Raw genomic sequence first — 24,989 nt, 5'->3', positions numbered from 1 at the left:
AGGAATTCTAGAACTCCTGTTCTTACTTTATAAGCCTCTTTTACTAATCCACACTTTGATGGGGAACAATATTTTAATTTGCTGGATGGTTCGTAGCAACCGTACATATTAGTAGAACCACAAAAACTACACGTAACTATATGTGTAATTGCTAATTTTGTGTATGGTGAATATTTAATCTCAGTCAAGAAGACACTCCCTCTGATTTCCTTCAGTGCCTATTAGGCCTGTAAAACCTTTGTACATGCCTAATCATAATTCCTTCACAATGAGTCTAGCCAATGTACTTGTTATCTTTCAACTTGCAGACCAAAAGTTAATAAGGGACTTTTTTGGTATATGTCTTATTTTCAGTCCGATTTTATTTTAAAGAAGAAATGTATGGAAATGGAGATTAACCAAGTATCTGAAACAATGAAATCTGGGGCAGCTGGGGGGCACAGTGGATGAAGCACCGGCCCTGGATTAAGGAGGACCTGAGTTCAAATCCAGTATCAGAAACTTAATTGCCTAGCTGTGTGACTTTGGGCAAGTTACTTAACCCCTTTGCATAAAATGAATAAAAATTTAAAACAAAATTTAAAAACCCAGTGATATCAAACATAGTTGTATTTCAATACTCATTCTAGAACTCTCTGTGAATGATGAAACTGATGAGCACAGAATGAATTTTTTCCATAAGAAATAATATAAATAGAAATAATTTGCTAAAGTTCCCTAGAACTTTCACATTTTCCTGGGCTAATATTAAGTAGTGAGGTTGTTTTGTAATACAAAACCTTAAAAACTAAATAAACATGGATTAAAAAAGAAATTAATTACATGAAAATAAAATCAAATTTAAGTTTCACATAACCTATACTGAGAGGAGTTCCTGGAATATTATTCTTTGCCCTTTGTTCTCAAAAAGGACTATGACATCAGAGAGGTGATGCCATGACATACAATTGAATTGAATTTGCTGTGCAAAGTCACCAGCCTCACTTTCTCCTACATGTGGGTCCAGTGGCCACATATAGATCAGAAAAACTAGAGATAACTTTGGATGCAGAGGAAGATCTTGACCTTTTAAGACTAATGCCCTTCCCAGGTCATAGCAAAAGTCCATTCAGTGATAAAGGTTAAGTAAGAGAGGGATGAGGCAAAGAGGCCAAAAATGCCTGATTTTGTTTAATCCAAAAATAAATAAATAAAGAGTAGGAGGACTAGAGCCTCCAGGCTTCTCAGTGCTTAAAGCAAATGACTAAGAAATGAAATAAAGAATAGCCTTTTTTTCATAGTCAAACAAATCTAAAAGGGCCAGGATATCTGACCAAAGCAGAAACAATTGCTATTTATATTCATTCTGAACCAATCAGGTCCCAAGAAGTGTTTGAGGAAAGAGAAATCAGTTTCAAATCATAGTATTAAAGAAGGCTTCATAAAAGAGCAGTTGTCAGAGTTGAATCTTTTTTTATTATTATTTAAATTTATCTTTTTAAATTTATGGAATAAAACAAGCATTACTATTTCATGATATAATAAAAAGATGATTGCATATGAAATTTCAAAACTATTATGTGCAACTTGCTATTCATTTTAAATATATAATAAAACCATTATGCAATTTTCTTTTTTGTTCTTCCCTCCCACAATCCTAGAGATTGCTACCATTAGACACAAATAGATATGTGTATATATATATATATAATATGTATATATGTAAAATTATTCTATACATAGTAACAGTGATAGTTGAGTGACTTTAAGCAAATAAGTCATTGATTATGAAGGATATATGGAAAAAAGAACTATATGTGCATCTAGAGAAAGAATTAGATTGAATCTTTAAGAAAGGTATGAATTTAGACAGACAAAGATGGAGGTAATCTATTCTAGCTCGGGTAAGTGTCATGAACAAGGGCACAAAGATGGGAAAGGAAAGAGAGAAATAGAGAGTAATCCAGTTTAACAGGAAGCACAAGGGTGAATAAATAGGGAGAGATAAGAATGGACAGATAGATTGAGCATGTACATAAGGGTTATATATGGAACAACTAATTTAATATCACCAACTTTTTAGGAAAATGCTCAATAAATCTTAACACACTAGACAGATGTCCATCATCATCATCATCATCATCATCATCATCATCATCATTATTATTATTATTATTATTATTATTATTATTATTATTATTATTATTATTATTATGTTGCTTAACAGCCACTGAGTGGTGTATTGTATTTGACTTAGAGTCAGAAAGCACTGCATTCAAGCTCTTCTGACCTACTAGCTGTGTTACTTAGGCAAATCAGACTTCTGTTAATCTTTTTCTATCTATAAAACTAGGATAATAATAGCACCTACCTATCAATCAGATTTCTGTGAGGATGAAATGACATATCATTTGTAAAGGGCTTTGTATACCTTAAAATATATATATATAAATGCTTCTACTTTGTTCTTGTTATTACTTTTTTTTTTTTTTTTTTTTTTTTTTTTTTAGTTTCTGCAAGGCAATGGGGTTACGTGGCTTGCCCAAGGCCACACAGCTAGGTAATTATTAAGTGTCTGAGGCCGAATTTGAACTCAGGTCCTCCTGACTCCAGGGCCGGTGCTCTATCCACTGTGCCACCTTGCTGCCCCTTGTTATTACTTTTTAATCCTTCAGTCATGTCTGACTCTTCATGACCTCATGGATCAGTCTATCCTTGAAGTTCTTTTGGCAAAGATATTGGAGTAGTTTGCCATTTCCTTCTCGAATGGATTGGGCAAATATGTTAAATAACTTACCTAGGATCACATAACTAATTGGTCTGAAGCCAATCTGAACAACGGACTTCTGACTGCAGGCCCAGCACTCTATTCATTTAGCTTCTTCTACTACTACTGCTACTGCTGCTACTTATTATTATTGTTATTGTTATTATTGTCATCATCATTACTATTATTATTATCATTCTTTTTACCTCAGTTTTGATTAGGTTCAAATAGCTAAGAAGTTTTTTCCCCTGATTGACTTATGAGAGTCATTGTTCAGTTATCTTAAAGCACAGGACTCAGGACAATGAACCTAATTCACCATACTCTTGGTCTTTATAAATAGATAACTGAATTTAATTAAGTACCATATTTCCAATCTTGTTAAACAATATGGACAATCTTATATTTTCATCTTGCCTCATGAATGAAATAGATATTTTCAAATTCATAGTTAAAATTTTAAAAAAGTATGAGAGAAGGAGGGGGTATAAGGGAAGAAATGTCCTTTTTTCCTGGATATATGAGGTAATGTTTTCTCCTGAAGGATCACACCTAGTCAGAAGAATTTTGATGCAGCAGAAAATTGTGCCTATTCTACTACTCTATGAGTCCTTTATTGGCAAACAAAAATGTAGAAGTTAGGTCAGCAGTATTAGAAGTTGGGAATATGTATTCCAAGAGCAATACTATTCCAATATAATCATTTTCACAACCTTGTCGTAGTTGGTGTAACATTTACCTTGTGGATCTGTTTCTTTTACAGAGATACCCCCAGCCCCGAGGACAGAAGAAAAAGAAGGTTGTAAAGTATGGCATGGGAGGCATGATCATTGTCCTCTTGATTTGTATTGTCTGGTTCCCCCTCCTTTTCATGTCCCTAATCAAGTCTGTTGCTGGGGTCATCAACCAGCCCCTGGATGTCTCCGTCAAGATCACTTTAGGAGGGTATCAGGTAATTGTCCAGTTCATAACAAGAACAAGAATAACAATATACTGAGCTTCTGCTTCATATTATTTCTCTGAGTTTTACCCTGGAATGATGGGTCCAATTCATCCTTCACCAAATAAATAATCCAAGGACCTTGAGGTGTTTATTTTATTCCTCTTTTATCTTATTCAACTTTGGTTTATCGATACAGCTGCATCCCAATGAGCACAAACATGATTTGAATGTTCACTGTATGTTTTCATTGAACTGGAAATATACAGTGCAAATTCCAATACATGAAGCCACTTCTGAGGATTCACTGGGCATGTTCACTGGAATCAAGCTGAATTTGATGCCAAATGAGAGACTGGGAAGACTAGAAGAGAATTCAGACTGCACTGAGATGAGAAGAAAAGGGGACAGGAATTAGCATCTAGACTAAACCCTTTACAATTATCTCCCATTTGATCCTCACAACAAGCCTGAGGGAGATAGTTGTCATTATAACCCCCATTTTACAGATAGGGAAACTGAGGCAGAGGTTAAGGAGCTTGACCAGGGGCACACAGATAATAAATGCCTGAGGCCATATTTGAACTCAGGGCTTCCTGACTCCTTTTAGAGACCCATAAGAATAAAAGAATCCCTTCTAGAAATACTCGAAATGTTTATGAGTGCATAGTCCCAAGTATGTTAGGGCATTTGACTGCTTTTCTTTTCATGTTACCAGAGGAAAGAATAAATGAAGGCTTAAAAACCTGATGCCCTTTTTTGTCTTCTAGCCTATTTTCACTATGAGTGCTCAACAAAGTCAGTTGAAACTTATGGAGCCAGCTTTATTCAAAACATTTCTAAGGAATTATTCAACAAATACTGTAAGTAAATGCATATTTCAATTCCTTTTTAAAAATCTAACATCTAAATTATTTAAAGAGAGCTAATGATATTCTTCAGTGTTATCAAACTTGAGGAGGGAATGCTAAAGGAACAAAGGAGGAATAAAATAGGGATCCTTGATAGGCAGACATGACTTTAGTAAGGTCTATGTTGTGGATGACAGTCCAATGTTATGCCATTTAAGCCACCAAACTTTTATTGTATGTGTTCTACTTTGTATCAAGCCATGTGCTAGATGCCAAGAATACAGATACAAAGTTGAGACAGTTCCTGCCCTCAAAGAATTTACAGTCCCATGGATTGTAGTTGAACAAAACAGTAAGAGAACAGAGCCCTTAAATGCAACTGTAGTCTTGCATAGTTCCTTCCCTGTCTGCAGCTGATGAAGTAGGAAAAAGGGAGGGGAAAATGTAAATATAAATATTAATTTTTGAGGTGAAGTCCTTGTCTAGTTGCTGAGTATAATTGGTTTGGCTTTGATTAATGACAGCCACATGAGTCACATAGTTCACTCAAGCCCCAGTTTCCCATTTATGGAGTTTCTTCATTAGTTTTTAGTCAGGAAATTAAAAAGTAGTCCACAGTCTTGCAGAGTTTCTTCCATATCTGCTATTATGAAGACAACAATTGAGACAGACCATTTTTCTAAATGAACACAAAGCTTCTTCTCCACCAAGAAGGATGGTTTTTTTTTTATCGTTTAGGGTCTAAGTATTGATAAAACTGGGTATTTTATTTGAGGTTGTTTCCCTCAGAGTAGAAAACCATAGTCAAATTTTTGATCTAAGGGCTTTAATACTGCCTTAAGATGAAATCTTCCTTAGTTTAACCTTATCCATGACAACTAAGAATAAAGGGGAGGCAAGATTTAGGGGATGTTGATTCCTAAGAAAAAGAGGAAAAAAAAGTTTAATATGTGGCTACCTTATCACTAGAGGGATGTGGAGTATGGTGGGAATAGGAGCCTAGAAATAAGTAGTAAATGACTGGCATATTGATGATTATAAAATTAATCATACTGCAGTGCTATGCATCTTTTTTAAGAAACTCTCGAATTATATACAAAAACATTCAGAGAAGGATCGTATTCCATACATTTTGGGTAGTTAAATGTTCTATCTTATTGTACTTACAGAATGCTATGCAATTTCTGGAAAATTATCAAAGAGAAGATATAACAGTAGTAGAACTGGAAGGAAATTCAAATTCTTTATGGACCATCAGCCCTCCCAGTAAGCAGAAAATGATAAAAGAACTCAAGGATTTTACTAATACCTTCTCTCTTGTTTTTTCATGGAGTATTCAGAGGTAGTTACTATATTTCCTTACCTAATTTCCCCCTTTTTTCCCTCATGGGGAAAAGATGGAGGTGGGGTGGGATATGGGAGGAGGATAAGAATTATATTAACATCTGGATCATAATCCACCATCTGTCTCAGCAATTCATTCATTTTTTTAAAGATTGAAATCTCCATGTGACAACAGAGATTCAGGCAGAGCAGGAGTTCTTAGCCTAATGTCTATGAATGTAATTTCTTTTTATATTTTAGTCTCAGTTTTTCAATGTAATTAAACTTTTAATACTCCAATATATTTTGTTTTACACTTAAAAACATCATTGCGAGAAAAAACTTCCATAGGTTTTACTAACTTGTCAAAGGAGTCCATGATACAAAAAAATTTTAGAACCTTTGACCTAGAGTAACAAAAACATCAGTAGCAAGATTATTATTTAGACTTTCTGATTGTTCTCCTTTCCATTAGGTACTTTTCTTGGATACTTGAAATATGCCATTTAATAGAAATACTAAATATGAGTTTATGAACATGTGAAAGAGAGATGGAGAAAATGGGAGATGAATGAAAATTATTTTTCTCCATTCTTTTAAGTTTCAGATTCAGTGATTTATGCATCTTTGACTCAAAGAAAGGACCTTGTAGTTAAGTACAGTCATTTCAAATCTCCCTATAATTTCTAACCCTAGAACTTCTAGACCAAGGAAGACAGGAGGGAAACATAGAATGTAAAATTAGAAGCAGCCTGACATCTTAGGTGACATGACTAAAGAAGAAAATGTTGACATACCTTTCCACTCCTTACCTGAATCAATAATAAGCAGTTGGGAGCTCCTTGATTTAATTCTTTTTTCTGCTTTGGTTGGTAGGAAGTAGATTCCCCAGAAAAGCTGTAATCTACAGTTGTTGTCTCAAAACAAATAAAAAAGAAGCAGAAGTTGAGAAAAAAATTAAGAATGGAAGTACATGAACAAAATATCTTTCATTTTTTCTTAAGTATATGATGGAAGGGAGAATATAGTTCATATGATAATTGCCACAAAACTTTGCTAGGGGAACCTACTGAAATGTTCTACATCAGTTTCTTCATTTTTTCCCTTTCCTTGAGTCAGTCAATCCTAGAAAGTCAAAAAATGTTTTTTTTTTTACTTTTTGCAGTGCAATGGGGTTAAGTATGTGCCCAAGGTCACACAACTAGGTAATTATTAATTGTGGTCAAATTTGAACTCAGGTCATCCTGACTCCAGGGCCAGTGTGCTCTATCTATCAACTGTGCCACCTAGCTGCCCCTTAGAAATGAATTTTTAAAGAGTCCATGGCATGAGTATTTTTGGAATGATTGTGGGGGGAGGGAGAGTCCTAAGTGAAAAAGAAAGATATGCCATTATTACTAGAGTGCATCAAGCATTCAAGGTGACCAGAGAAAAACAGTGGGTAGCTAAGGTCCATCCTAACTTTTGAAGGCAACTTCTTAAGAATTTATTTTGGAGAGGCTTCAAGCATTTTGCTAAGGACAGATAAAAGCTATTATCTGAAAACTAGCCTAGCTAAATATAAAGGAGCTCTATCCTTGACGATGATGATGTTTGTCTTTCATTCTCAAAGTCTACCAGACATCAGGGAGGTAATCCTATGACAAGCCTATGAATTGAATTTGAGTGAAGCGGTACTATGCTAAGTTACCAGTCTCAATTTCTCCTTTAGAACCACCTGGGGTCAGTGGTTAGATCTGATTCAGGATGACTGGAGATGGCCCTGGATGCAAGGCATTTGTTGTTAAGTGACTTGCCCAAGGTCACACAGTGTCTGAGGCTGAATTCAAACTCCTGTCCTCCTGACTCCAAGGCCAATGCTCTATCCACTGTGCCACCTAGCTGTCTTTGACAACATATAGAAGAAAGAAAATTGAAAGATGACCTTCAGTCTTGCATAGTTCCTTCCATATCTGCAGTTGATGATGTAGTAAAAAAAAGGGAGGGAAAATGTAAATATAAATATTAATTTTTTTGAGGTGAAATCCTTGTCTAGTTGTTGAGTTAACATAGTTTTAGAACAACTGAACCATTTCAACACTGATAGACACTCTTTTTTGATAAAACTAAAAGACATAAGTTGCAGCTAAATGAGTGACTCAGTTTCTCCATGTAGATGCACATAAAGGAGTTAGCAGAGTTGATTTCATCATATGATTTAAAGCCATAAGAGACATGATTTCATGGCATACTTTGTCATCTTTGCAGTGTTCTTGATAAAGATACACAAAAGACTACCTTGAAGATAATTGCAACTTAGTGCCATTGTTTGTTGCCCAAAATGAAGAATTAAAGAATTTCTATGAATACTTTGATAAGAGCTTCCAGTCTAAATGAAAGTATATTTTGATAATTGTAGATTTTAATACAAATATCAGTTTACCAGAAAATAACAAAGAATGTTAGAAAACATGGTTCAGAATTAGATTAAAGGCTTACAAACTATTCATGCCAATATAGTTTGAATATTTTTTCAGAAATAATATTAGAAGATGCTGATAGTGAAGGGTAACAAATAACATCATAAAACAGAAAATTTACTGATAGATAAGAATTGACTGCTTACTACTGTGAATAATTCTATACCAGCTGATTGATGTGATCAACTAGTTAGGACAAAGATAAAAATCAACATAAAAATTAGAAGAAATTATAAATATTAGAAGATATGCTATTTAATTATAATGGCTTCAACCTGACCTACTCAAAAAAGCTATTGATGCCCAAAACTGGAACTGTATAAAGAAAAGACATCAGTATGAACTGTCATTATTACTTTCAATAATTATAATGAGGAATCCAAAGGTACCCTAAAAATGAACTCATACAAACAGAAAGACATGGCAGTTTAGGGCAACATAATTTTAGAATTTAAAGTTATCTAGAAGTGAAAAATTATAAGTATTATAATCATCTCATAAAATGAGATGTAGTGAAGGGGAGATAACTATGTAGAAAGTTGAGCATGAAACTCAATTAAACCATTCTTAGATAATTACCAATAGAACAAAAGCTCCCTGAAAGAAGGAATTATTTCTCAAATTTTCTTTGCAAATCTAGCATCTAACAGAGGTAATAGAGAAGTTTAGAGGAGACAGTTTTGCAGGGCTGGGGAAAGTCAATGAGTTCTCTTTTGGACATGTTGAGTTTGACTTTCCTATGATACATCCAGTTAGGGAAAAAAGCCTAATAAGCAGTTGATGGTTTTAAAACTTGAACTCAAGAGAGAAAAGGAATGAATACATAAATTTTCTAGTCATATATGTAAAGATGGTAATTTAATCCATAAAAACTGATGAGTTCAGAGAGACAGAGACAGACCAGAGTCAGTGAGAAAAGACAAGAAAGTCTAAGAAAAAGCAATCAGTGGAAATAACATGGATGACATTTCAACAAAAGAGACTGAAGAGTGGTAAACTAGGAAAAAAGAAAATCATGAGAGAACTGTGTTCCAAAATCCTAAATGAGACCTATAAAGATTTGGGAGTCATCTTTAATGAACTAGTTGCATTCATGGGAGCTATTAGGAAAAACCAAAAGAGAAAATGAAGAAAAAGAAGAGTTCAGAGTCCAGGACAAGTCTTAGGAGATATTCATAATTAGGAGGTTGAATATATGTAATGATCCTGTTAGAGATTGAGAAGGGTTGTTCAAACAAAGAACCAGAAGAGAGATGTTGCTAATACTGAGAAAGGAGGGAATATTCAGAAAAAAACTAATCAACAGTATCATAATCTTCAGAGAAGTTAACAAGAATGAAGAAGGAAAAAAGTTATTAAGAAATAGAAATTAAGACATTCTTGGTAATCTTGAAGAGAGCAGTTTCAGTGGAATAGTAAGATTGCATACAAGATTGCAAGGGACCAGGCAGTGAAAAGAGAATGCATAGGAGAGAAAGGGAGAAGAAAGAGGGTGGAATAGCACCGTGGCTTTATTATATAGGTTTTTGAAACTGGTACCATGATTAAGAGAGACAAGGGTATTTATATTGTATAGAGGTGAAATTATTGAACTAGCAGAGTGAAAGCATTTGCCAAGAATGTTTTCATTATGAAAGAAAGAGAAACCAATTTAAAGGCTAAAGAGACTCCCACAACATCTAGACCATCACCAATGGTTCTGCTTCCTCTCAAATCAGACCATGGAATGATTCTGGAAAAGGCAAATGAGAAGGATGTCTTGCTCAGCATATATCCCACTATAATAAACATAATTGTACAAGTTACACCACCATTAATTTGATCAGCATGTCATCTTTGAAATCAAAGGACAATTATTACTATTACATAGCTTTTCCTGAAATTTAGCTGCAAAAAAGGAGAAAAAACTATCATTCTCTATTCACTTATGTTTTCTTTCTCCAACTTTCCCTACCATTCCAGTCCACATTCAGGCCTAATCTTGTCATGCTTCCTCTTTGACGTTTAGGCCTGGCTCTAGGCAGGGGAAGAAAAAGGGAAAGCAAGGCAGAACTCTTCTATAAATATGATGTAATTGTAACAAGAGTCAGGGCTTACTTCATAACCAGACCAGGTAAACCAGATGTCTTATCCAGTGTCCTGCTACATCTACATGGAGAGAGAGAAATAAAAGGTTAGCAGCAACATTTTGTAGGACTGAGATTTTATGGCAATTTATATGGATGGCAATAGGATGATCCTTCCCATGTAGCAGTCAAGTTCTCAGGATACCTGTGTTTCAAGGACCTTTCCAAACTGCTTCTCATTCACCAAGGGAGAAAGAAAGGGGGGAAAAAAAGACAAGTCCCAAGACAGAGCTTTGAGGTATACTCACAATCACTGGACATGGCATGGATGATATATCAACAAAAAAAAGACTTAAGGAGTAGTAAATTAGGTTAAAAAAAACCTGAGAGAATTGTCTTTTGACAGGCTTTCAGATCTCACATTTTCCACTTTAAGATTAGAAGTCAATCCCTGTCTCATTTCTATACCTCTTCAATCTTGACTTAAGTGTGAAATTAAATTTTGGACAATGATCAGGGACAGAGAAGAGGAAGCAACATTCACTGGAAGATCACCAAGTGTTGATGATCATACCCTTCTTCATTTTTATTTTGAGAGTATATGTGTGTACTCTCACAGCTTTGATAACTAACAAATTAAACATTCTCACAAATTAAACAAACTAAACATTCTAACTACCTGCTGTAAATAATAGACTGTCCTGTGTTCTGTGGAAAAAGCAAGATGTCATGAAATTTGTAGTTGGGTGGTATGTACCTTAAAGATATCAGCATAGCCCTCAAACTCTTTATTTGTACCCTCATTATAGCTACATGTCCAGGCTACCTCCCCTCCTTATCATGCATGTCCTTGATGATGTTAGTTCATGAAACAAAGATGTTTTAACTAATTTTTAAGATCCACCCTAAAAATTGTTGAATCAAAAATTTAAAAATCCTAGACCTGACTATCCTTATGCTTACTAAGCTGAAGGGAAATTTAGTGAAGGAACACAACAGCAACAAGGTTGTTTTTCTCATCTGTAGTACCACTCTAAAAATGTTGTTGTCTATTTAGATTTTTTTTAATTTAGTAAAAGAAAGAAAAATTAAAAATTGCAAGAGAAAGACATTACTTGGCAAATATGATAAAATCCAATACAAATTTGGTGAACTGAATACGTTTGATAAGTATGTGTGTGTGCATGTGTTTTTTTTTTATTGTCTGCAAAGCTAGTTGATATTTATACTGACTGTTCATTTGGTTTTGTTTTCATAGAAATCTCAGTCTGGGTGCGAAATCAGAGATAGCATCAGATAAGCTTTCTTTCATTCTTGAAAATGAGACCAGAATTTCTATTGCAAATATGATGTCTGATTCCAAATCTATAGTGACACCAGCGTAAGAATTCTTTTCTTTATAATGTATTTTAATATGTATATATATATATATGTGTGTGTGTATGTATGTGTGTGTGTATTCATCTGTGTATACATACAAATAGATGTACACCTGTATATCCATACATATACAAATGTACATGTGTGTATGTCTGTGTAAATGTGGGTATAAATGTAGATATGCACAGGTATTCATGCATTCATGCATACATGTATAGACTTCCCAGCAAAGTTATATGGAATATGAGTGTTTGGGATTTGGTAAAGGAGGAAATAAAATAAAATTCATTCACAACTTCTAACCAAAGCAGACCAAATCCTCAATTTGCTGTGCTGATGACCTTACCATCCACTTCGTAGTCTCTCTTGCCCAGAGGAGGGGTTTTCCTCCATCTATTACAATTGTTTTAGAAACAGGAGAAACAATTACATATTCCTTAGAAATGATTAGTAATTAAATGAAGAGTATCAATTGTTGCAATTCTCTTGATTCATTTCTACAAAGCCTCTATGGTTATATTAGAATATATCCAGTGAGAACAAGAGGTTCAATTTACCAAAATGATCCTAAAAAGGTCATGTAGGTCAGAGGTGAGAGAAATACTCCCAGTGCTGCCCAAACCAGATCAAAATATTTAACAAAATAAATAAAGATACAATAAACAGAGAGAAGAATACATTTAAAAGTCAATATGTGACCCATAAGGATACTTATATACAACTTTGAGTTCCCTGTTTCTATTTTGTTTTCAATTGATCTAGACCATGCCTCCCACTGTCTTGTTAGTCAGGACCATATATCACCCATGGAACTATATTTCTATTTGCATTTGAAATTTTAAAATTAACTTATGCACATAGCTTCTTTAAATGTCTGCCTGGAATTAGTTGACTTAATATCACCCAATAGTTGATGAAGCACTTCAGTACTACAGAATCTTCTGAAATATAACTTTACAATGATGATTTCTACTGAGAATGTAGATGTGTGAACCACTTTCATTTTCTGATAGGATCCTTTAGGTGGAATAAAGGCTAAACATTACCTCCTTTTTTTATATAGGACTATAAAAGGGATATATCCATATTACCTCAAAGCTCCTAGTGATGCCAATACAAAACCCATAAAGCAGCTTTTAAAAGGTAAGGAATACATGAGATTTTCTCAAGTTGTGACAGTATATTTGTTTTATAACATTGGAACTTGTGTTTCTAGCTTCTCCCTGATTATATTTTCCAGTAATTTTCTTTTTTTTAATGTTACCAATGTTTTATTGTATTTTTACATATTTTTTAACATTTCTCAATTATATTTTTTTGAAAATTTTAACATTTTATTTGTTTTCCAATTATATACAATAGTATCTGCCTATCATTTTTTGTAAAGTGTAGAATTTTACAATTTTTCCCCCACCCTCCCTTCCCTTCCACCCCACAGAAGGCTGTCTGATAGTCTTTACATTGTGTCCATACTATACATAGATGTAAATTGGATGTGTTGTAAGAGTAAACATAAGAGTAAATATAAACCCCCACCCCTCCCAAGAAGATGAGAGACCTCAAGAATAGAAAAAGAGAGAGAGAGAGAGAGAGAGAGAGAGAGAGAAAATGTACTTCAGTCTGTGTTCAAATTCCAGTGGCTCTGTCTCTGGGGTGAGTTCCTTTCTTTATCATAAGTCCACCAGAGAAGTTGCTTCAATATTTTCCCCACAGTTGCTATTACTAGCTGTACCTCCACTCTATTCCTCCCCACTCCCATTTATTCTATTCTCTCTCTTTTTCTATCACCTCTTCTCCCCTTCCCTCCCCCATTCCCCCTTATCACATCCCTTTCTTCTCATTTTTCTCTAGGGTAAGATAGATTTCTATACCCTATTAAGTGTGTATGTTATTTCCTCTCTGAGCTATTTCTGATGAGAATGAAGGCTCACTCATTCCCCCTTGCCTTTCCCCTTTCCACTCCATTGAAAAAAAAGCTTTTTTTGAATCTTATGTAAAATTTCTTAGCTTCTTCTTCATCTCCTTTCCCTTCCTCCCAGTACTTTCCTTTATCACCCACTGACTCCATCTTTTTACTATATTATACCATTATATTCCACTCCTTCCTATGTCCTGTCTATATATGCTCCTTCTAACAGCTCTTATAAATGAGAAAGTTCATGAGTTATAAGTATCTTCTTCCCATGCAGGAATGCAAACAGTTCAATATCATTAAGTTCCTCATAATTAGTCCTTCTCTTTGACCCCCTCTATGGTTTACCATAGTCCTGTACTAGGAGATCAAACTTTCTGTTCAACTCTGGTTGTTTCAATAGGAAAATTTGAAAGTCCCATGTTTCATTGAAAGTCTATCTTTTTCCCTGAAAGTGTATGTTCAGTTTTTCTGAGTAGTTGATTCTCAGTTGTAAACCAAGATCTTTTGCCTTCCAGAATATCATATTCCAATCCCTATGAGCCCTTAATGTAGATGCTGCCAGATCCTGGTAATCCTGACTATGGAGCCTCCGTAGATGAATTATTTGTTTCTGGGAGGTCTTAGAATTTTCTCTTTGATTTGGGAGTTTTGGAATTTGGCTATAATATTCCTAGAAGTTTTTCTTCTGGGATCTCTTTCAGGAGGTGACCAGTGAATTCTCTCGATTTCTAGTTTACCCTCTGCTTCTAGGATCTCAAGCAATTTTGCTATATTATTTATTGAAAAATGAAGTTTAGACTCTTCTCCTGATCATGGCTCTCACATAGCCCACTAATTTTTAAATTATTTCTTCTGGATCTGTTTTCGAGGTCGGTTGTTTTTCCAATGAGATATTTCACATTTTCTTCTAATTTTTGGCTTTTTTGGCAGTTTTATTTCTTCCTGATTTCTTGCAAATTCATCAGCTTCCTTTAGTTCCATTCTGCATTTGAAGGAGTTATTTTCTTCGGAGAGCTTTTTTATCTCCTTTTCCAGCTGGCCAATTCTGCTTTTTTTTTTTTTTAACAAGGCTATGGCTTGCCCAAGTGGCTTGCCCAAGGCCACAAAACTAGATACTTATTAAGTGTCTGAGGCCAGATTTGAACTCAGGTACAACTGACTCTAGGGCTGGTGCTCCATCCACTGCGCCACCTAGCCACCCCCAATTCTGCTTTTTAAGGCATTCTTCTCCTCATTTGCCTTTTGTTTTGCTTCTTCCATTAGGACTAAACTGGATGTTAACATATTACTTTCTTAAGCATTTTTTTGTATATCTTTCACCAAGCTGTTGATTTGGTTTTCATGATTTTTCCACATCTGGCTCTCATTTCTCCTCCCCATTTTTCCTCCATCTCCCTTAATTGCTTTTCAAAGTCTTTTTTGAGCTTATCTATAATTTGAGCCCATTTTCTATTTCTCTTGGAGGTTTTGGATATGGAAGCTTCGATTTTGTCATTATCTGAGTATGTATTTTGATCTTCCATGGGACTAATGTTATTTTCTATGGTCAGACTCTTCTTTTTCTATTGTTTACTCATTTCCTCAGCCCAAGATAGCACTTCCAAGGCTTTGGGTTTTGGGGAGTGGGGGGACATCCCACTGGGACCTTTATTTCTCCAAAGTCTTATGCTCTCTTGCCTGTGCTTTGATATGTAGATGGCCCCCATACTTCCCTTTGCCCTGGAGCTATAAGGAGGGATCTAGCTTGTCTACTTAGTATGGAAGCCCAAACTGCAAACTGGATTTGAGTGTAAGCTAGCAGCAGAGTCCCTAGGGAGAACAGACAAATCTCTGCAGACTTCCCTTATCATCTCTGGGGGTGCAGGCTGCTTTCTCCAGATTCTCACTGCAGATTCTGCTACCAGTGCTCCTCGCTCCACACTCATTCTGGTGTAGCAGAGTTCTCTCACTACCCCTTCAAGCTGTTGCCAGTGATCTCTGAGTGGGCTGGGCTGGGTTGCACTGTGGCCAAGGCTTTTTTTTTCAACCCCTGGTCCTGGTGAAACACACCTTTCCTGTGGAACTTCTAAGTTATCTTGGACTGGGAAAATGCATCACTCAATCTTTCTGTGGGTTCGGCCCCTCTAAATTTTGGCTAGAGTCATCATTTGTTGGCTTTTAGAGTTTGGGGGTAAGGAGTTCCTGGGAAATCCTGCCTTCATGCCACCATCTTGGCTCCACCCCCAGTAATTTTCATTTATCTTGGCATAAAAGGTATATAGCCTTCATTGTTATCCTGAGAATAGAAAGCTTTGGCACCAGTCAGAAGGATGAATTCACCCATTCATTTTCTTTCTCCTATTGACTCTCTCAAAGCAAGGAGCTGAATTACTCCACACATAATGGTTTAAATTCTTGATTTTATCAGCTCTTTGCCAATTTCCCCATGATATTGCCTAACAATTGAAATTTACTTTATTTTATATAGACAAACAGAGAATAAAATTAAATGGCATCAACATAGTGATTTTTTTTTTGCTAATTGGGTCCAAGTCCATTCCAACACCAATCACTGCTACTATTCTCTCCTCTACTAACCCCAAGCAAAAAGAATCTTATCCCATGGCTAGACATTTTTTAAATTTTTTATTTTATATTATTACAATAATCTTGTTATAAGAGTTAATATAAACCCTCCTCTGCCACCCCCCAAGAAGATGAGAAACCTCAAGAAAAGTGAGAGGGAAAGTCTGTGTTCAGATTCCAATGGCTCTGTCCCTGGGCTGAGTTACCTTCTTTATCATAAGTCCACCAGAGAATTTGTTTCAATATTACCCCCCCCACACCCAGTTGCTATTACAAGCTGCATGTTCTTCCACTCTATTCCTCCCCACTCTCATTTATTCTATTCTCTCTCTCCTTTCATCCTGACCCTGTCCAAAAGTGTGTTGTATCTAAGTACACTCTCCCACAATCTTTCCTTTCTTCTATCACCTATTCCTCCCTTCCTTCCCTCCCATTCCCCCTTATCACATCCCTTTCTTCTCATTTTTCTCTAGGGTAAGATAGATTTCTATACCCTATTAAGTATGTATGTTATTTCCTCTCTGAGCCATTTCTGATGAGAATGAAGGCTCACTCATTCCCCCTTGCCTTTCCCCTTTCCACTCCATTGAAAAAAAGCTTTTTCTTGAATCTTATGTGAAATTTCTTAGCTTCTTCTTCATCTCCTTTCCCTTCCTCCCAGTACTTTCCTTTATCACCCACTGACTCCATCTTTTTACTATATTATACCATTATATTCCACTCCTTCCTATGTCCTGTCTATATATGCTCCTTCTAACAGCTCTTATAAATGAGAAAGTTCATGAGTTATAAGTATCTTCTTTCCATGCAGGAATACAAACAGTTCAATATCATTAAGTTCTTCATAGTTAGTCCTTCTCTTTGACCCCCTCTATGGTTCACCATAGTCCTGTACTAGGAGATCAAACTTTCTGTTCAGCTCTGGTTGTTTCAATAGGAAAGTTTGAAAGTCCCCTGTTTCATTGAAAGTCCATCTTTTTCCTTGAAATGGGATGTTCAGTTTTTCTGAGTAGTTGATTCTCAGTTGTAAACCAAGATCTTTTGCCTTCCAGAATATCATGTTCCAATCCCTATGAGCCTTTAATGTAGATGCTGCCAGATCCTGTGTAATCCTGTCTATAGAGTCACAGTAGTTGAATTGTTTGTTCCTGGCAGCTTTTAGTATTTTCCTTTGACTTGGGAGTTTTGGAATATGGCTATAATATTCCTGGAAGTTTTTTTCTTTTGGGATCTCTTTCTGGAGATGACTGGTAAATTCCCTCAATTTCTGTTTTACTCTCTGCTCCTAGGATTTCATGGCAATTTTGCTGTATTATTTCTTGAAAAATGGAATCTAGGCTCTTTTCCTGGTCGTGTCAGGTAGCCCAATTTTTAAATTGTTTCTTCTGGATCTGTTTTCAAGGTTGATTGTTTTCCAATGAGATATTTCACATTTTCTTCTAATTTTGGGCTTTTTTTGGAAGAGTTTTTTCCTTCCTGATTTCTTGCAAAGTCATCAGCTTCCTTTAGTTCCATTCTGCATTTGAAGGCATTATTTCCTTCAGAGAGCTATTTTATCTTCTTTTCCAGTTGGCCAATTCTGCTTTTTAAGGCATTCATTCTTCTCCTCATTTGCTTTTTGTTTTACTTTTTCCATTTGGCCCAAAGTGGTTTTTAACATATTATTTTCTTCAATATTTTTTTGTATTTCTTTCACCAACTGCTGATTTGGTTTTCATGATTTATCCACATTGCTCTCATTTCTCCTCCCAAATTTTCATCCACCTCCCTTAATTGCTTTTCAAAGTCCTTTTTGAGCTCATCCATAGCCTGAGCCCATTTTCTATTTCTCTTGGAACTTTTGGATACAGAAGCTTCAATTTTGTCATCTTCTGAATCTTCCATGGGACCAAAGTTATTTTCTATAATCAGATTCTTCTTTTTCTTTTGTTTGCTCATTTCTTCAACCTATTTCCAAGGCTTTGGGGGTTTGGGGGGGACAACCCAGGGATCTTAATTCCTCCAAGATCTTATGAGAGGCTCTGACTGCTCTCTTGTCTGTACTTTGGTATGTGGATGAACACAGGCCCTCCTCTGTGCCCTGGAGCTGAGGAGAGTCCTTGCTTGACTATGGTAGTATGGGGACCCAAACTGAAACTTGGATCTGAGTTTGGGCAAATAGCAAAGTACTGCCCCAGGGAGAGCAGAGAGATTTCTGCAATCTCCCCCTACCCCATTATGGTCTGTGGGCTGCACAGCAGGGCTATTCTGAGGCTGCAGAGTTCTCTTACCACCCCTTTAAGCTGTTCCTGGTGATCCCTGGGCTGCCCTGCATCCCTGGCTTTTTTCCAACCCCTGGTCCCGGTAAAACACACCTTTCCTATAGAACTTCTAAGTTGTTTTGGACTGGGAAATTGCATCATTCAGTCTTTCTATGGATTCTACCCCTCTAAATTTTGTCAAGAGTCATAATTTGAAAGCCTTTGGAGTTTTTTGGGGGAATGATTTTCAGGGAAATCCTGCCTTCATACCACCATCTTGGTTTTACCCCCCCCCCCCCCATGGCTAGACCTTTTTATAGCAATTGTTTATTTATTTGGATAAAAAGAGAATAACGGGGGCGGCTAGGTGGTGCAGTGGATAGAGCACCAGCCCTGGAGTCAGGAGTACCTGAGTTCAAATCCAGCCTCACACACTAGCTATGTGGCCTTGAGCAAGCCACTTAACCCCATTGCCTTGCAAAAAAAAAACTAAAAAAAAAAAGAGAGAATAACATTTCACTTCTTCTGAATCATAATCATCTCCACTACCATTAACATAACCACCCCCCAAAAAGAGCACTAGCCTAACCATGCCAAAGAATTGAGAAGGGAAGGGAATAAGATTTTATATAATACCTATCCTGTATCAGACACTGAACTAAGTACTCTTACAGATATTCTCTCTCTGATCCTGACAACCAACCTGAGGGTTTTAATATCATTCTCATTTTTTTAATTGAGTAAACTGAAGCAAACAGAATTGAGTGATTTGCCTAGGGTCAATGAGCTATTAAGTGTCTTAGGCTGAATTTGGGTCCAATACTCCATCTACTGCATCACAAATGACATCAGCAAAGACTAGATTGAAGTCCTAGTTCTACTATTTATGGGCTGGGGGAGCCTTGAGTAAGTCAATTAATTTTCTAGAGCCTCAATTTCCCATCTGTAAAATGATAGGACCAGATATTGTTACAGACTCAAATAATGTATGAATACATTGAGACTGTAAATCCATATGTAGATTAATTTTTGTGTAGAGTCCCAAAATAGTATTTACTCCTAGAAGCTTTTTCTGAGCTCCAGTTTCACAATTCCAAGAATACAGTAGATATTTTCACTTAGAACCTTAACTTTAGCAGATGAAAAAGCCAAACTCATCATTTTCCTAACAATAAGAGGTATCATATACCCAACTAGCTTTTTATGACTTCCTTATTCTTGTTGATATAATTCTTTCAGTCATCAAAACATAATAACTCAGTGTTGTCCTTTACTTCTTCTGTCACCTTTGTTCAGTCGTATTAATTCTTCTTTTGAAATATTTCTTACATTGACAATATGGAAAATACATAGAAGAGAATGATGAATTAGTAGTAGGTCAAAAGACCATACAATATAGGAATTGTTCAAAAGAATTGGGGCAACTAGGTGGCTCAGTGGATACAGCACCGGCCCTGGAGTCAGGAGGATCTGAGTTCAAGTCCAGTCCCAGTTCCTTGATATTTACTAACTATGTGACATTGGGCAAGTCATTTAGCTTTTTGCCTTGCAAAAATAAAAGAAATAGGGATATTTACTCTGGGGAAGAGAAACTTTGAGGCAAAGGTATCCTTGCCCAAAACAATAATAAGTGGTCGTTCAGTCTCTACCTAAATGATAACTGCCTTGTCTCCCTCAAATGTAAAGTACTGATTGGTCACACCCAAACTCCTCCTTCCTTAAAGGATCAGTTCAGGTACCATATCTCCTCCTCTCTGACCTACCCTGTAGAAAGTGATCTCTTCCTTTTCAAATTTTATCATAACATTTTCCCTGTGTTTCTCTTTTGTGTTTATCACTATAACCTTAAATAGAATTGTCTCTGAGAATAGGATATTTTTCACAGCTATCTTTGTATTACTAACACTTGATATAGTACCTCATTCTTATTAAAGAATAGAATTATTTAGGCTTTTTCTTTTTTTGCAAGGCAATGGGGTTAAGTGGCTTGCTGAAGGCCACACAGCTAGGTAATTATTAAGTGTCTGAGGCCAGATTTGAACTCAGATACTCCTGACTCCAGGGCCAGTGCTCTTTCCACTGTGCCATCTAGCCACCCCCAAGAATAGAATTATTTGAAAATTGATTGATGTATGCCAAATGTATAAGTTTTAACAATTATATTATTCTTCCTTTCCAGATAATAATTTTAAAGATATCACCATCATTTTGTCCCGAGACAATAATAGTATAACTGAGAATGAATGGTGGGTTCTCAACCAGCTGGGACATAAATTACATAATAAAGATACTCAAGGTTTGGAATTGGTGGTATTCAATGACAAAGTTAGCCCCCCCAGTCTTGGATTCCTTGCTGGCTATGGGTAAGATAATTTCACTCATGGAAATCTAAAAGACTATTTTCATGTTTTTTAAATTTGGATAATAGAAACATTTTCTTTTCACGGTTATAAAATCATGAAATTAATAGGAACATCAGAGTTCACGAAATGCAACATCTTCATTTTCTAGAGTCTGAGACACAGAGAGATTTTACCTATAGCCAGACATTTAGTCAGTTACATAGCTAGGACTAGTAGGACTTTCTACTAAACTACATTGTATTTAAATTTATAAAAATGCTTGTACATTTTATTTCCCCACATCAGAGCATCTTTCTAGATTATAAAGCTCCAAGAAATTATAATCAATTTTGATCCCATAATTCATTACCTGGTTGTTATCTCTACCTGTGCCTATGATGCCAATATATCCAGTATAAATTTTGAAAAATTAAGGTCATGAGACAATTTTATTGTCAGTATACTTTAAAAGTGATTTTGATGTACATTATATTTGTCAAACGATATCATCAATATACATAACAAGTTGTTTCTGACTCTTCATGATTCCATTTTGACTTTTCTTGACAAAGATACTAGAATACTTGCCATATCCTTTTCCTGCTCATTTTACAGATGAGGAACAAAGGTAAACAGGGTTAATTAATCTGCCCAGGGTCACACAGTTAGTGTTTGAAGCTGAATTGTAATTCAAAAATTCAAGGCCTAGCATTCTATCCTCTGGGCCACTAATATATACTTACATATGAACATATTAAAATGATAACTCTGATTTCCCTAAATTCTGATTTGGAAAATACAAAATTGACAAATTATTCAAGCAGTCTGTAGCTATAGTCTCTGGTAGACCTGTACTAGCTTCAACTTTCCTAAGCTTCTCCATTCTATTCCAGTCTTTGGCCAAACCAGATTTTTTATGTCATAACTACCCCTATCAATTTTAAAAAATGATCATATTTTCCCTTGCCACAAACACCTGTCTTGTAATTATTATTGAAAGTGTGACTTAACTGCCTATACCCAGAACTGAGAAGGTGTGACTGGGTGTGTGGGTGTGTGTCTGTGTGTCCTGATCTATGCTCTCTTTAAAGTCTAGGAGGTACAGTGGAGTGAGAATTTTAATTTTTTTAATTTTTTTATTTTAATAATGAACTCCCATTTCACTTATTTTGTACAATTTTATTTTTTCTTTTCACAGTATTATGGGATTATATGCTTCTGTTGTCCTTGTGATTGGGAAGTTTGTCCGTGAATTCTTCAGTGGGATCTCTCACTCCATAATGTTTGAAGAACTTCCAAATGTAGATAGAATTTTGAAATTGTGCACCGACATTTTCCTAGTGAGAGAGACAGGGGAACTGGAACTAGAGGAAGATTTATATGCCAAACTGATATTCCTGTATCGCTCACCAGAGACAATGATCAAATGGACTAGGGAAAAAGACAACTGATGCTGTGAGATGTGAAATGCAAATAAAATTGACATTTAATTTTTTTTAAAAGCACAAAATTCTCAGAAGAACCAAGTGTTTTATAGTGGGCATTGGTAGCCTCTCCCAGATCTCTTGGAATCCATGCCACCTTTCTGATTAAGGGATGATGGTGAAGATTGGTTTTGATGTTTTTAAATTCCACTTCTGTCAAACCATGGAAACTTGCTTTATAATGTTGTCAGCAGTGCCTGACATTGTGGCCAAGCAAAAGAGCCATATTTATGAATTCAGAGAGGACCAAGAGGGAAGGGAACAAAAAGAAAAGATGACCCATGGATGGTTTAACTGGACCTGCAAAGGTGACACAGTTTGGGTATACAAAATCCAGTTTTCCATCACTAACTGTGAAGAAGCCATGTTGGAAAATCAGGAGACTGCCAGCACACAAGCAGTGGGGAATAGCAACATGAGGCTGACTCTCTTTACCCTGCCTGTTTCTGGTAAAACAGAGCTTTTGATGCATTGAGACCTCAAATAGAGAACAAGCCTCCTTCTAAGCAAAAAGATAACCTTATTGATAATCTCTTACTGCCTTATTTTATTTGAAAAAAATTATATGAAGAAAATTTCCATTAATATCAATGACTTCTCAGGAAAATCAAAAAACAAAAACAACAGCAAAAATCCATTTTGCTAAGATCCTGCTTATCGCTAACACCAATGACAAAGACTGTTTTATGAGGTTATTTGCTTCACAATTACTGCTCCTCATTAGACATAGACATATAATATCAAACAAAGCAACCAATTATATAAGGAGCACTTTGACTTTATAAATCTTTAATACCTGAGGCCATAAGCATTTTCCTGCCTTTTTCCCATCCTTTAACATACTTTTTTCCCCATTTTGATGATTTAGGGCAATGGTTTTTCCAGTATGTGACATTTTCCTTCCAGTTTTTCAGGTATACCAAAGTGTTTACATATTCCAACTCACATTTTTACATCCAAGACGGGTTTTTTAAGTTCATAATTATGAAAGATGTATATGAGCTTGGGGGAAATAAAATGGCCTTTTTCTTAAATTATTATCATTGGTGATACAACCTCTTCATTAAAGAACAATGTAGCATGAAAATTTATGGTTGAAATGTAGTTTTATTACATGTTAACTTATGGTTTCAAAGAACCATTGAGCAAACTGAGGTATGTAAAAAGGTTATTCTGGGTAGTTTGGATTTGAGAATGACACAGAAATAAAATCTATGTTGTACAGTCATTTTAAAGATACTCATTTTTCTGCCATTTTGCATGGAATATTTGAAAGAGGTATGGGGGAAGTGTTTATCCATGATATCTACCCTGGAATGAAGAAAATCCCAATGGAGATGAAGAATCAGGTCTTTCCCCTTCGTTGCTATGTATAAACAATGTAATAGGTTCCATTTAGCAAATATCAAGGTCCTAAATTCTAAAGACAAAACTATTATGGTGAACATGGAGCTTTAGCAGCAGAGTTCAAATAATGTTCAGCGCTTCCAAATAAATATTGCACATTTGTTATTATACTGTGAAAAGTATCACACGTTCTACCCTACACATGGCATCTTGAAATAAATTGCTTCAAACCACTGTAACAATAAAATTGAATCAGTAAATGTAACCCTCTGGAAGACATTCTGATTTCCCAATAATGGGAAGGATCTTCAATATGCATGTTTCTAATTATGAGTCCTTTGCTGTGAAAAAAAAAAACATCAAAGCAGTGAATTTTCAGAGGGCAGATTTCATCGAGGTTAGGAAATAATAGCAGCATCAATGTAGATATAAGTATCACATGAGTGTATGGATGTAGCAACTTCTTTATGGTATTTTACAAGCTGCTTGGACCAAAGACAGGGAAGACTGTCATCCTAATACTCCAGTCACTATTGCTAATTCACTTTTCTGTCAAGTCATATTTTGCCCATCTAGAAGAATGCTTTATTCAGTATGAGTGCTTATGCTTACCAATTACTTAGTCATACTACCTTCCTTCCCTCCTAATCTTATTTGTTGCATTACTTAGCACCTTGCCTCAAGATTATAAGTATAAATTTCATTTCTAACATACAATTTTTTATATTTTTGTTGCAGCTATTTACTTTACATGTTTAACATTGAGTTAACAAAATCTGGGTACTTTAATTTCTCATCATGAAACCACATTTCTATCACATTGGATAATAATACTTTTGATGAACAGTTCTTTATAATAATACACAGGTTTTCAATGTGGTTCAAAGTGACTTTCCAAGTCATTGCATGTTCATCTACATGCTTTGATAAAATTTATTAACTTTGTGACATGTGGCATAGTGCAAGATTGTGTTGTAGTATTCCATCTCCTTTTTTAGAATTTATCTAATTTAGGAACAGTTCTGTTTCTTAGTGGGCAGCTAGGTGATGCAATAAATAGATCACCCAAAGTCAGGGAGACCTGAGTTCACATCAGGACTCAGATATTTACTTGAGCCTTGACAACTCACTTAACCTGTTTGCCTCAGTTTTCTCATTTGTAAAATGGAGATAATTATATAATATTAATTAATTAATTAATTAATTAGTATTAATACTTACCTCCCAGACTGTTGTGAGGATCAATTATAAAGCACTTAGCATGTTGCTTGATACATAGTGCTTTATAAATATTATTATTTTCACTATATATATTTTGTTACATTAAATAT

At 35.5% G+C, this 24,989-nt stretch overlaps 1 protein-coding gene across 4 annotated transcripts in view; it reads left to right on the top strand.

The window, feature by feature from the left end:
* PIEZO2 (piezo type mechanosensitive ion channel component 2) overlaps positions 1-24,068 on the top strand; it is a 532,098-nt gene extending 508,030 nt beyond the window's left edge. For 2 of the 4 annotated variants that reach the window (XM_074205560.1, XM_074205561.1), the window contains exons 47-53: positions 3,510-3,698; positions 4,457-4,549; positions 5,707-5,879; positions 11,644-11,766; positions 12,829-12,908; positions 20,665-20,848; positions 22,026-24,067. In XM_074205560.1, the coding sequence (XP_074061661.1) occupies positions 3,510-3,698; positions 4,457-4,549; positions 5,707-5,879; positions 11,644-11,766; positions 12,829-12,908; positions 20,665-20,848; positions 22,026-22,278 (1,095 nt within the window). In that variant the 3' untranslated portion in view covers positions 22,279-24,067. Of the gene's footprint in view, positions 1-3,509; positions 3,699-4,456; positions 4,550-5,706; positions 5,880-11,643; positions 11,767-12,828; positions 12,909-20,664; positions 20,849-22,025 lie in introns of all 4 variants that reach the window. The other 2 variants (XM_074205559.1, XM_074205562.1) reach the window with 2 other exon arrangements.
* Positions 24,069-24,989: the final 921 nt, after the last annotated feature.

The sequence above is a fragment of the Macrotis lagotis genome, chromosome X, assembly GCF_037893015.1.
Source record: "Macrotis lagotis isolate mMagLag1 chromosome X, bilby.v1.9.chrom.fasta, whole genome shotgun sequence".
NCBI classification, from domain to species: Eukaryota; Metazoa; Chordata; class Mammalia; order Peramelemorphia; family Peramelidae; genus Macrotis; species Macrotis lagotis.
This window is presented reverse-complemented; position numbering and strand designations above follow the sequence as displayed.